Source organism: Sinocyclocheilus rhinocerous, unplaced genomic scaffold, assembly GCF_001515625.1.
Source record: "Sinocyclocheilus rhinocerous isolate Xijiao unplaced genomic scaffold, SAMN03320098_v1.1 scaffold277, whole genome shotgun sequence".
In the NCBI taxonomy this organism is placed as follows: Eukaryota; Metazoa; Chordata; class Actinopteri; order Cypriniformes; family Cyprinidae; genus Sinocyclocheilus; species Sinocyclocheilus rhinocerous.
In genome coordinates, this window is record NW_015662923.1 from 766133 (window position 1) to 778287 (window position 12155).

At 38.4% G+C, this 12155-nt stretch overlaps 1 protein-coding gene across 3 annotated transcripts in view; it reads left to right on the forward strand.

Moving 5' to 3' along the window:
• Positions 1-2264: 2264 nt before the first annotated feature.
• LOC107728349 (isthmin-2) overlaps positions 2265-12155 on the forward strand; it is a 15816-nt gene continuing 5925 nt past the window's right edge. The window contains exons 1-3 of one of the 3 annotated variants that reach the window (XM_016538487.1): positions 2265-2751; positions 4975-5211; positions 5765-6065. In XM_016538487.1, coding sequence (XP_016393973.1) covers positions 2629-2751; positions 4975-5211; positions 5765-6065 — 661 coding nt within the window. In that variant the 5' untranslated portion in view covers positions 2265-2628. The remainder of the gene's footprint in view (positions 2752-4974; positions 5212-5764; positions 6066-12155) is intronic. The other 2 variants (XM_016538488.1, XM_016538489.1) reach the window with 2 other exon arrangements.

Below are 12155 nucleotides of genomic sequence, written 5' to 3' on the forward strand. Positions count from 1 at the left end.
CTTGAAAAATATCGGTATCGTATCGAAAACAAAATAAGTGGTATCGCCCATCCCTACTGACAAGGAAGAGAGGAATTGTTGACAGTGGCGGCTCGTCGGGGGAGGCAGGGGAGGCAACAGCTTCCCCATCATTTTGAGGTGAAAATGGGAGGAGGACGATTTAATGTTAATAAAATTAAGGCTAGCCTCCTTCTAATATCAACCAATCATCAAAGAGACATAAATTACGCGTGATATTAGTTTGAACGTCTGCCGCTGCGCTGATAATGTACCCTGGGAACATTTCAGTTGAGTTGCCGTCTATGGGAGGGTCAGAAAGCTCTCGGATTTCATCAAGAATATCTTAATTTGTGTTCAGAAGATGAACGTAGGTCTTACGGGTTTGACATGAGTCACGACAGGAGGGTGAGTAATTAATGACAGAATTTTCATTTTAGGGTGAACTAACCCTTTAATATATAATTTTTTACAATGTGTGAAGAATATGAAGGATGAAACTAGAACAGCTAGAAAACGGCCTGAATGTTTCATATGTAGACTTGTGCCGGTATTCGGTAATGCGATATATCACGGTAATGAATATGCACGATATTGTTATCGTGGGCACTTCTAAATACCGTGAATAATTATATATTACAAATTATTCCGAATTTTGAATGCATTTTAAGAATACTTTTCCCATCAACTGGTCAAAATGCACAACACCGCTGTATGCTGCGTGAAAGACGCGTGCGCACTCTGATGTAAACAAGTGCGGACGAGAAGCACATGGCGGAACATGTGAGAGACGCTCTGGATGAAAGCGCACTTTCACTCTCTGACAGCAGATGGCGCTAAACTGCAGAAATAATAATAATAATAATTCATTTAAATGCAGCCGTTACCCCGGAAACCCTGTAAACAAAGCAGCTGCACTACTTTCTGTTTCTGAATCATGTTTAAATAGCCATTCAGATTTGTGTATTTGCTATGATGTTCATCACAGCGCCAAATACTTACATATTTAGACTTAATAGGCTATTTATTTTCAATCTTTTTTTACATTTTAATCTGGACTACAACATGCCCTAGATATTGTTTGAAAGTGTTTTGATTCTTTATTGTTCGGTCACACTTTACATTAGGGCTTCATTAGTTAACATTAGTTAATTCATTAGTTAACATAAACTGCCAATGAAAAATTCTTCTGAACATTCATTAATCTTAGGTATTCTAATATTTAATAACAGGTTGTTAAAATCTGTGTTATTTAATGAGCTAACATGAACTAAGACTTGTATTTTTTAACTAAGATTAATAACTTCTGTAGCAAATGTAGCTATTGCTTATTGTGAATGTTAATGCATTAACTAAGTTTAACTAATGAGGTCTTATTGTAAAGTGATACCTATTGGTCTTTATAGTTCTTTTGCACTTTAATCTGTTTAAAACTTTTAACTTTATACATTTTTCTGTATTGCTTTATTGCATTTAAATGTTCAGTTATTTTTGTTATAAGAAAAATGTTATTAAACCTGTTATACTGTATTATGACAGCACTTTTTTAACTAAATTTCAATATCGTGATAATTCCGCATACCGTGATAAAATTATCAATTAATCGCAACATGAAAATTTGATACCGGCATATCCCTATGCACTATAGAAAACAAATGTACTCTTTTCTAACAAATGGCTTTGCGTCTGATGATTTCACTGATTTAAAAAAAAAATTGTATATAGAAAATGAAAAAACACTATTCTCAGGGTGATATATATTCTTTATAATTTGGCCATAAATATGTAACATAATAAATATGTCACGTATTTATGGCTGATTTATACTGGACCATGAGGTGAATTATTTAAAAATGTACTTGGAAAAAAAGTTCATTCAAATTCTATACTTTCTTAAATTCAAATATGATTTATCCATCTAACATCCTCTTTGCTAACTTGATTGAAGTTCAGTTCAAACTTAGGAGGAAATGAATTGGAATTAAAACAACTGAAAGTGAATTGAGTTCTGAATGGCACAAACCCTCTCACCTAAGCGGAAACGAATCCTCGCACACACCTGTCAGATGCATGAGCATCATTGGCTCTGATAAATGATTCTCCTCCCATGCTGACCATTAGAGATCAGACCACCCTGCTGTTGTATCACTGCTGCGCACACAGCTCTACAGCTCAAGTGCACATATCTTTCGCTTCCTTATGGTATCTGAGATACTCCCATTTCAATAGTAACGTGTCAGTAATGATTCAGTGCCATCTAACAGAAGAAGAGAAGCGAAAGTTTAGTAATAGTTGAATAAGGATGCACTGGTGCGGACTGAAGAGCAGCGCGTGAGTGAGACCTGCAGTACTTCAACTGAGAGACGATCAGTCCACATAGACAGACTCAGTGAAGCAAGACGTTTCAAGTCGCATTTAGTGTATTTGTGAATGGAATGAACAGGTGAGGATTATCTGTCTGAATTTATAAAAATGTTCGTACCTGTGCGAGTTTTAATGAAGTTTGGATGAAGATGTAGAACAGCGTATTAAAGATCTTCGCCAGGAGGAAAATACACAGGGCTTCCTGAACAACTATTGCGCATTTCATATTTTAGCGGTATTTAGCGGACAGATACGCAACTGTGCAAAATGCTCGCAGTGCGTAAAAGTTTATGGGTACGTTTAGCTGTGCTGCTGGCTGTCTGGATAGAGCGCGCGATCAGCTTCCCTGTGAGGCATCACGAGAGATCCAGACACGGCGACTCCTTAGAGGTAAGTACAAGTGGATCGTTATTTTATTATTTATTTATTGTTACTTTTCAAGTGCTGTATGGGTCAATTTTATTGTTTTGCCTCTGTGTCAGACCCATATTTCAGCCTTTAAATAGCATGTAATGTTAAATAACATAGTATGTAAATATAATTTTTAACTGAGTATTGTTAGTATTAGTAGTATTGTTGCGTAATTTCCAAACAATCTGTACTAGAATGGGTGAATATGTGGTTACACTTTATTTTAAGGTGTCCTTTGTTACAGTATAATTATACATATAAGTACTGAGTAATATTAATTAACTACATGTACTTACTATATGGCTAGGGTTATGATTTGTGTTTGGCTTAGGGTTACTTGCATGCAATTATGCATAATTAATTGTTATTATAATAGTAAGTACATGTAACGTGTAACAAGGACACCTTAAAATAAGGTGTTACCGAATATGTTATTGTGTGTATGTGGATACATGTATTTGGATACAAAATGCTGTATAACCATAGCATGACAAATGCATCAGGCCATTTTGTTTTAAAAATAATTTACACTACGCATTTCCAAATGCAATAGGCTGATTCATAATGAAAAAAAAAAAATCATTTGTGGATCTGACTTTTGTTGATTCATACAAAACTGCCCATAGTTGAAGAAACTGCACCATGCACCATGGAACATAGCAGTTATTCTTCTGAAAGACCCAAAAGCACAAACAGAGCAGGTTTTATTCATTTCAAGTCTTTAAGCATTAATAATGTACATTGTGTCACTTAAGCTAAATGAATACAATTTAATGTATGCTGAGGATATAACTATGTCTTCAGAAAAGTAAGAGTCTGAGGTAACATGGTTGACAGTGTTAGAGATAACACTGCTAATAACAGTGATCATGAAGGAATTTATTACAATTTAATGCTGATATTTCTATATCCAGTTTTTAATAATCAGTTATTTACTCTACCACAAAATGGTAAAGGGGTTGGTGAGGCCTTACATAATACTGGTCAAAAAACACTTCGTTTCACTCTCTCTCAAGGGGTCATAGTTCAGCTCCTAAACTGTTTTTTTAGCCCCACTTCTGTGTTAATGTGGTATTTCCTGCATTCTGGTCTCCTTGATGCTATATTTGTGCACAAGGGGGCCACGTCTAACCTCTCCAAGAAAGGTCCTGCTACTCAGCTTTGTATTAATAAATGTCTCTTTTGTTTTTACAAGTGGGGCAGGGGTCGTCAAAGGGAAAGGGAACGGGGGGTCTTAGATTATTGTTTTTCTTCACTGGTTTGGAAATGGCATGGTCCTGGGACTTTGATATTGGAGGTCACATAAATCTAGGCTGCACTGCAGACTGCTTTCCCAAATGCCCCAACATAAAGTGTCTGAGCTGATTGTGTCCATGTGTCTCACCAATGAGCTCAATTGGGGCTGTGTGTGTATCGTATGGTCTTTCGCTAGCTAAGGCTTTGTTTTGGATTCTGGAATTCATGCCATATGTTTGTGATGGCTAGAAAGCCCACTGGCAGGACAGGCCACATTCCACAGGGAGGAAAGACAATTTTACAATGAATTAACAATACAAAGAAAGACAAGAGATGGCCTCTAGAAGGCAAAGGATATAAGGCGAGATTTGGTTTCTATTCCGATCACTTAGGAAATTAAACTCGCTCTGTTAGTCTATGTTAAGAGTCTTTACTGAGTGACAGCAACTAGTCTTTCAGCCCCTCTTGTTGAGACCTCCGGGAAGAAAAGACCAATTAATTTTTAGAATAAGTCTTACAGAGAAGCTCAAATACCCCTGAGTGTCTTATCTGCAGGCCAAGCAGAATAGTTAAAATTTGTAAGCCAAATGCAAAGGCTTTGACAGGTTAGGTAGTGACATGGACAGTTACTTCATTGTTCGGCTCTCAAGTCAGTAGAAACTTTGGTTCTTATAAATGTTTATAGGTCCCCAAGCGAGCAAGAACATCAGCACAATTTCAGTGGAAAATGGGTACAAGTTGACTTATTATAAGTTTTCATTAAGGAACATCCCATCCTTTTCACTTGAGAGTTACTGTATACCTCTAATAAGTCATTATCAACTGTGTGACCATATGCAGGAAATATCATAATAGTAACTAAATCCTGTGTTTGACAAATGAAGGTCACTGTAGATGTTCCAAATTTTCAGAAATGTCAGAACTCTGAAGACTAATTCGCTGCTGGTTCCGTTTGTTTTTCATCAGACACATCCTCAGACATTTTTGAGAGACATTGACCATAATCTCTTGCACCAGCAGAACCAGATCCAGAATGATTTGGCAGACCTACATCCCCACCAACACAGGTTGCTCCAGCATCACGCAACAGGTGTCCTACCACAGCCTGAGCCCGAGGAAGAATCAAAACCCTTTGTCCTAGACCTCAAAAACTTTCCAGACCTTGCAAATGCTGACACTGGCTCCCAAAACCCGAATATTCAGGTGAGCAGATGCAAGAGCACACATCTCAAGTTAGTAGCCATCTCTGTGAAATGCTTTGTGATATGATGGTAGTGAGTTCCTCTTCTAATACCTTTGACGATTGAACGGGCAAGTCATAATATCCCAGCCCGGATATAATAAGCCATTACCGTGTTTCTCTACTTTGAGGCTAATGTCTAATCCTGTGTAATCCAAAGTGGATTCATCAGCATCCATAGTGAGTCATTACTCCTGATTGGATGTAATTAAGTGTAATAGGTAATCTGATCTTGAGATGACGAGGAAGTAATTCTGCTTGATTTGATATTGAGCCAGTGACTCACCGCTGAAACTTACTGTCACTTACTGTTCTCTAGACTTATGGTGCGTTCAAGTCATGTCGGATAGATCGTATTTACGAGTTGAACGCACATGAACGCCACCCTACAGGATGATTTGTCTTCATTGCCTTCATTAGCTGTGTGTGTTTTAAGTTCTTAAAATAACACCCAATGTTCCATCCTATTATAATTCAGTGATTTAGTCCCTGTGTACTTTGCATCCTTGGTTGTAGGTGACCATCGAGGTGTTGAATGACCCACCCATGGAAGTGGACATGGACCTGGTTAAGGAATGGAGTAATGACTGGTCTACATCTTCTCCTTCCTCTACTGTAGAATGGCTGGGTGGGAAGAAGCTTTTCTGGCCTTTATTTTGGGGCTACGCAGATGTAGATTCAGGTGAGGATGGTACTGGTCAAGCAGTGGAGGAAGAGGATGATTATGCACTGGAGTATGACAGTGGGGAGCCCCTTCCTAGTGGGCTGGGCAAAACAGGTGGCAACTTGGAAAGCCCATGGACTCAACGCCATTATGGTGAGCGCTTTCTTTTATATTAGCCGTTTCTACTCACTGGTCTTGAGAATTTAGAAGTAAGAGTACTTTTAAGCTGTGCAATTAATAAAAACCTTGGAATGGAGAAATCTGTCTTCAGGCAAGTTCAGAATTTGCAGAACTGCCATGTATCCGTGTATCAAAACTGTGAGTAGAAAAAGATGGTGTCAAGCTGGAGGAATGGGAGAATTTAAGAAAGCTGCATTGGCAGCAGTCAGATGAAGGCGATTTGGAGAGTGGTTTAAGGGAAAGAGAGATGTAGAGATTGGGGAGTAAGGGTAGAGCGAGCTGTTTCACAGCATTGATTCGGACTAGCCAGTGGCGGGGTATTTGTGAGCGCCGGACCTTTGATGTAGACACTGGTTTCACTCGGCGGAGAAGACCGCTGTTTGAAGATGAGCCCAATCCGCTCACTAATGGCAGCGCGAGTATGCTCTCTTGGACAAATAAGCCCATGCTTGTGTTCAATTAGAGCACAGATCGGGAACACAGAGTGAGAGGGGTCATTCGTTTACTTTTTATGTCCCACGGGTTGGGCCCCAGACCCTGCATTCCCCCACCACCCCCTCCATCCCAGAGCGGCTGGGTCTTTTGAGCTTGTTCAAGATTCCTAGGCTTTTCAAGGCCATGCATAACATTACGCCTCTGTTGCTTTTTTGTTTTTCTCTCCAGGCCATGTCTGTTTTATGGTGGGAATTGCACACTTTGCATTGTAGCTGTGCAGTCTTGTTTCATTGGAGATGAGGATGAAATGGAATGGGGGTTTAATTGGTGTGGTAAAGGAAAGACACAATGACTGAGTGCTAAATTTAGAGATTAAGAATGGCCTCAATCTAGACCAGAAGTTGATGCCTATTCTACTATTACTGGATAATCTTATTTTTAACATCATTTTTCTGTTCTATCTCAAGTCCTGAACTTTATATATATATATTAATTGACAAAAGTACAAAGAAAAGATTTCCAAAGATTTCCAATGACCAACTTAAATGTATTTTGTAAATATAAACAAATTTTGATTTTGAGGCAAAATAAATGTGGAAAGGTTATAGAATATCCAAATTAAACTGTTCACAGTAAGCAGGTGAATTGGTAATAGGTGAGGGTATCATGCTTGGGTATAAAAGGCATCTCAGTCTTTGCAAACAAAGTTGGATCATGGCTCATCACTTTGTGCCAAATTTCATGAGAGAAGTGTCAAGCAAATCAAAAACAAAATTTTCAATGCAAAATTCCAAAGCATTTAGGTCTTTCACCGACTACCATACATAATAATGTGAAAAGATTCAGGGAATCCAGAGAAATCTTAGTCTGTGTAGGTCTAGGAGAGAATTCTATAGTCGCTGTAGTCGCTGTCACTTAACACAGTCTGCCGCTGCATCGATAAATGCATCTTTCATCTCTGTTACTCTAGGAAAAAGCTATACATCAATTCTATGCAGTGATGCCGTGGGGTTCTCTGGGCCAGAGCTCAACTCAGAAAAGACAGTGGGAATGTGTGCTGTGGTCAGATGAGTCCACATTTCAACTTGTTTCTGGGAAAAATTGACATCGAGTTCTCAGTCCCAAAGACCAAAGGGACCATCCAGACTTTCATCAGCAACATATGCAAAAGCAAACATCTGTCATGGTATGGGGGTGCAGCAGAGCAAACGGCATGGGTGACTGGCATATGTGCGGAAGTACCATTGACATGGAGGCATATATTGGAATTGTGCAAAGACATATACTGCCATCAAGATGACATCTTTCATGGCAAGTCCATGGTTATTAGATCAAGACAATGCCAGGTCTCATTCTTCATGTGCTACAACAGCATGGCACACAGAGTGAATGTGCTAGACTGGCCTGTCTGCAGTCTAGATCTGTCTCCTATTGAAAATTTATGACCAGTCATGAAAAGGAGAGACAACGATGATCACAGACTGCTGAGCATCTGAAGTCTTGTATCAAGCTTGTTTACATTTTCCACAAAAGCCCTGAGCTATGAGATTATACAATGTTGCATAGAAAACAGATTAATCATGTTGCTCAAGGGATGGAGTATTTCAAAGAAAATGTTTTATATGCTTGTCTCTATGAGCTCTGAAACAAGCTAGACAAATGTTTTTGGAGCAACACATTTAACAGAAGATTGCAAGACTACAAGAGACAATGTTTAACTGAAAAATACACTATTTTTTTTATTCTGACAGGACGAAAAACAGTGAGGTTGAGTTCATGGAAGTGTTATAGGACAGTGCCTGCCAAAAGAACAACTTTATACAGGCAGAAAACTTTAACCATCTAAAACTCTTGCCATATACCTAGGCCTGCTTCATCCTAAGTGCTCTTTCCTCAAAAATGGTCAAATAATTGGTTGTAGGAATGTACTGAAACCAGCAGAGATAAATGAATAGCAAGTATCAATGTCTGTAAACTGAATATGCCTCTGGATAAGCTAGTGTGTGAGTAATACTAAAGACCCAAAAACAGTTGACATGCCTTTTTGATGGATGTGATACGGTACTTCGCCATCTGACAACCACTTCAATTTGTTGTTATATACTCCATATGCAATGTAAATATTATATGAATTATATAATTGTACATATAATTCTAATAAAATGACTTGGTGCTTAAGAAACATTACTTATTAACAACGCTGAAAACAGTTGTGCTTCTTACATTTTTTTATGGAAACTGTGTTACCTTTTTCATGATTCTTTTAATAATAGTAACAAAAAACTTTAGTAACATTATAAATGTCTTTACTGTCACTTTTGATTAATTTAATATATCTCTGCTTAATAAAAATATTAATTTACAAACTTTTGAACTGTAGTGTATACAGTGTGATCTAAAAATAAGCCACATTTTAACTTGAACTTAAATGTTAAGTTTAAGTTTAAACTTAAATTTAAAGATTACATTTAATTTAACTTAAATGTGAAATTCAGATGTAAAAGAAATAGGGAAAAAAAAAAAATAGATTATGCACTATTTCTAGGCCACTAATCAAACTGGGAAATGTGTGACACTAATCATGTGACTTTGTATGGACAGTCATGTTCTTCTTCCTTTGAAGATCTTCTTCCAAATCATGCTGGATCACATAATCATCCGATTTTACACATCTTATAGAGTTGATGCAGCTCCAGTGCTGCTGCCATTAAAGTAAAAGAGAGACTAAACTAAATACTAATACTAATATAATACAAATACTTGTCTCAGACTTGTGAACCGTAAGTGTTTGAACACACACTAATCTATGATTATTCATAAATGATAAGACACCATTGATTAGAAAAACAATGTGTTTTATCTCACTCACAGTCTCTCTCTTTCTCTCAGTATAGTCACAGGGCTCCGTCACATACTGCTTTCATCAGTACCATCAGCAAGGTGAGAGTTACTTTGGGAACCTTTTCATTAGACAATCTTCATGGGATGTCATCTATCAAGAATGACACCTTCTCCCTGGGATCCTGTGTTTCTCTCCCTCTTTCTGTCTGTCTTTGTTTCCTGTCTCCGCATACTTCCTCACATGGCCATTTTCCCCTCTCACACACACATACATTCAGCTAACACACAACCACTTACCTACAATCACACACACACACACACACACACACACACAAATCCTGTCATTATAGTTGATAAGTGCATGTCAGCAACCAGTGAGATGTATCTTGTCGAGCCTACAGTACTCCTCTCTGCTATGCTGATATGTGTAATGCATTGTTCCCAGTTCATCTTCCCAGTTCTGTCTCAAACCTTCCAGACTAGAGGATCCCACATCATGTGTCAACTGCGATGACGACTGTGCCAACCATCACTATGAGAAACGTGTGAGTGCGTTTCTCAAAATGGGTTTGTAATCTGTGTTTGTTTGGCTAATTAACTGTAATATATTCTTTCTGGTCCTCGAATCTGATTGGCTGAGTGGAGCGCAATATTCAAGTGATAATAGAACTCCAACTGTTTCACCGTTTGTATCACTCTGCTTGCAGTATTTCTCACAGCGAGTGTCATGGCGGAGGCCCAAATCCACTATAATTTTATACACAGTGTTGGGAAGGTTACTTTTTGAAATGTAATAGGTTACATATTACAAGTTACCCTGTTAAATTGTAATAAGTAATAAGTACAAGTTATTTTATTAAAATAATGTAACTGATTACATTTGATTACTTTTTGATTACTTTTCTAAATTTCTAATGTTTTAAACTGTTAGTCATTTTCAAACATTTAAACCAGGCAGGGTTAACCTTATAGTAGTGCTCAACACCAAAACCCCAATTCCAGAAGAGTTTGGAAGTTTTGTAAAATGCAGTAAAATCAAGAATTGGTGATTTGTTAATTTTCTTAAAATTGTATTTAATTTGGAAAAAAATCCAAAATTTTCACTTACCAACTTAAGTGTATTTTGTAAATATAAACGAATTTTGATTTTGATGGCTGCAACACACTCCAAAAAAGTTGGGACTGAGGCAAAGTAAAACTGAAAAGGTTATAAAATATCCAAATTAAACTGTTTTGAATCAGTTCACAGTAAGCAGGTGAATTGGTAATAGGTGAGGGTATCATGCTTGGGTATAAAAGGCATCTCAGTCTTTGCAAACAAAGTTGGATCATGGCTCATCACTTTGTGCCAAATTTCATGAGAGAAGTGTCAAGCAAATCAAAAACAAAATTTTCAATGCAAAATTCCAAAGCATTTAGGTCTTTCACCGACTACCATACATAATAATGTGAAAAGATTCAGGGAATCCAGAGAAATCTTAGTCTGTGTAGGTCTAGGAGAGAATTCTATAGTCGCTGTAGTCGCTGTCACTTAACACAGTCTGCCGCTGCATCGATAAATGCATCTTTCATCTCTGTTACTCTAGGAAAAAGCTATACATCAATTCTATGCAGTGATGCCGTGGGGTTCTCTGGGCCAGAGCTCAACTCAGAAAAGACAGTGGGAATGTGTGCTGTGGTCAGATGAGTCCACATTTCAACTTGTTTCTGGGAAAAATTGACATCGAGTTCTCAGTCCCAAAGACCAAAGGGACCATCCAGACTTTCATCAGCAACATATGCAAAAGCAAACATCTGTCATGGTATGGGGGTGCAGCAGAGCAAACGGCATGGGTGACTGGCATATGTGCGGAAGTACCATTGACATGGAGGCATATATTGGAATTGTGCAAAGACATATACTGCCATCAAGATGACATCTTTCATGGCAAGTCCATGGTTATTAGATCAAGACAATGCCAGGTCTCATTCTTCATGTGCTACAACAGCATGGCACACAGAGTGAATGTGCTAGACTGGCCTGTCTGCAGTCTAGATCTGTCTCCTATTGAAAATTTATGACCAGTCATGAAAAGGAGAGACAACGATGATCACAGACTGCTGAGCATCTGAAGTCTTGTATCAAGCGAGATTGGACAAAAAGTTTACTTGCAAAACTTTAACAATTAGTATCCTCAATTCCCAAACAATTAAACATTGTAATTAAAACGAAAGTTGAGGTGACACAGTGTTAAACATGCCTCTGTCCCAACTTTTTTGGACTGTGTTGCAGCCATCAAAATCAAAAAATTTGTCTATATTTACTAAATAAAATGGAGTTGGCCAGTGAAAACATAAACGTACATTTTTTCTTTGTACTTTAGTCAATTTAAAAAAAAAAAAAGGTTAAAGAGAATGAACAAATAACATATTCTTGATTCTTTTCTGGAATTTTGGGTTATATATTGTGGCGAGTATCCCGGGTCCAGATCAGCGTCGCCCTGGAAACGCCGCTTCCACACTGATCACACAATCACAACACCTGTGCGTGATGAGTGGCGCACCTGGAGCTCGTTCCCGCCGGCCATAAAAGCCAGGAGAAGAGGCACCCAAGGGGAGTTGCAACGGAGCTCCAGGCGAAATTAATGCTTGTTTCTCCCTGTTCACAGAATCCGACGGCACCCCAGGAGAGGGATCTTCACCACGGCACTTCACCCCACGAGCACCGAGTGGAGACGGGCACCGAGCACCATTCCTCCGAGCACGTGTGATCAGTGTGTGGGCAATAAATCACCCTCCGGGGCTCTT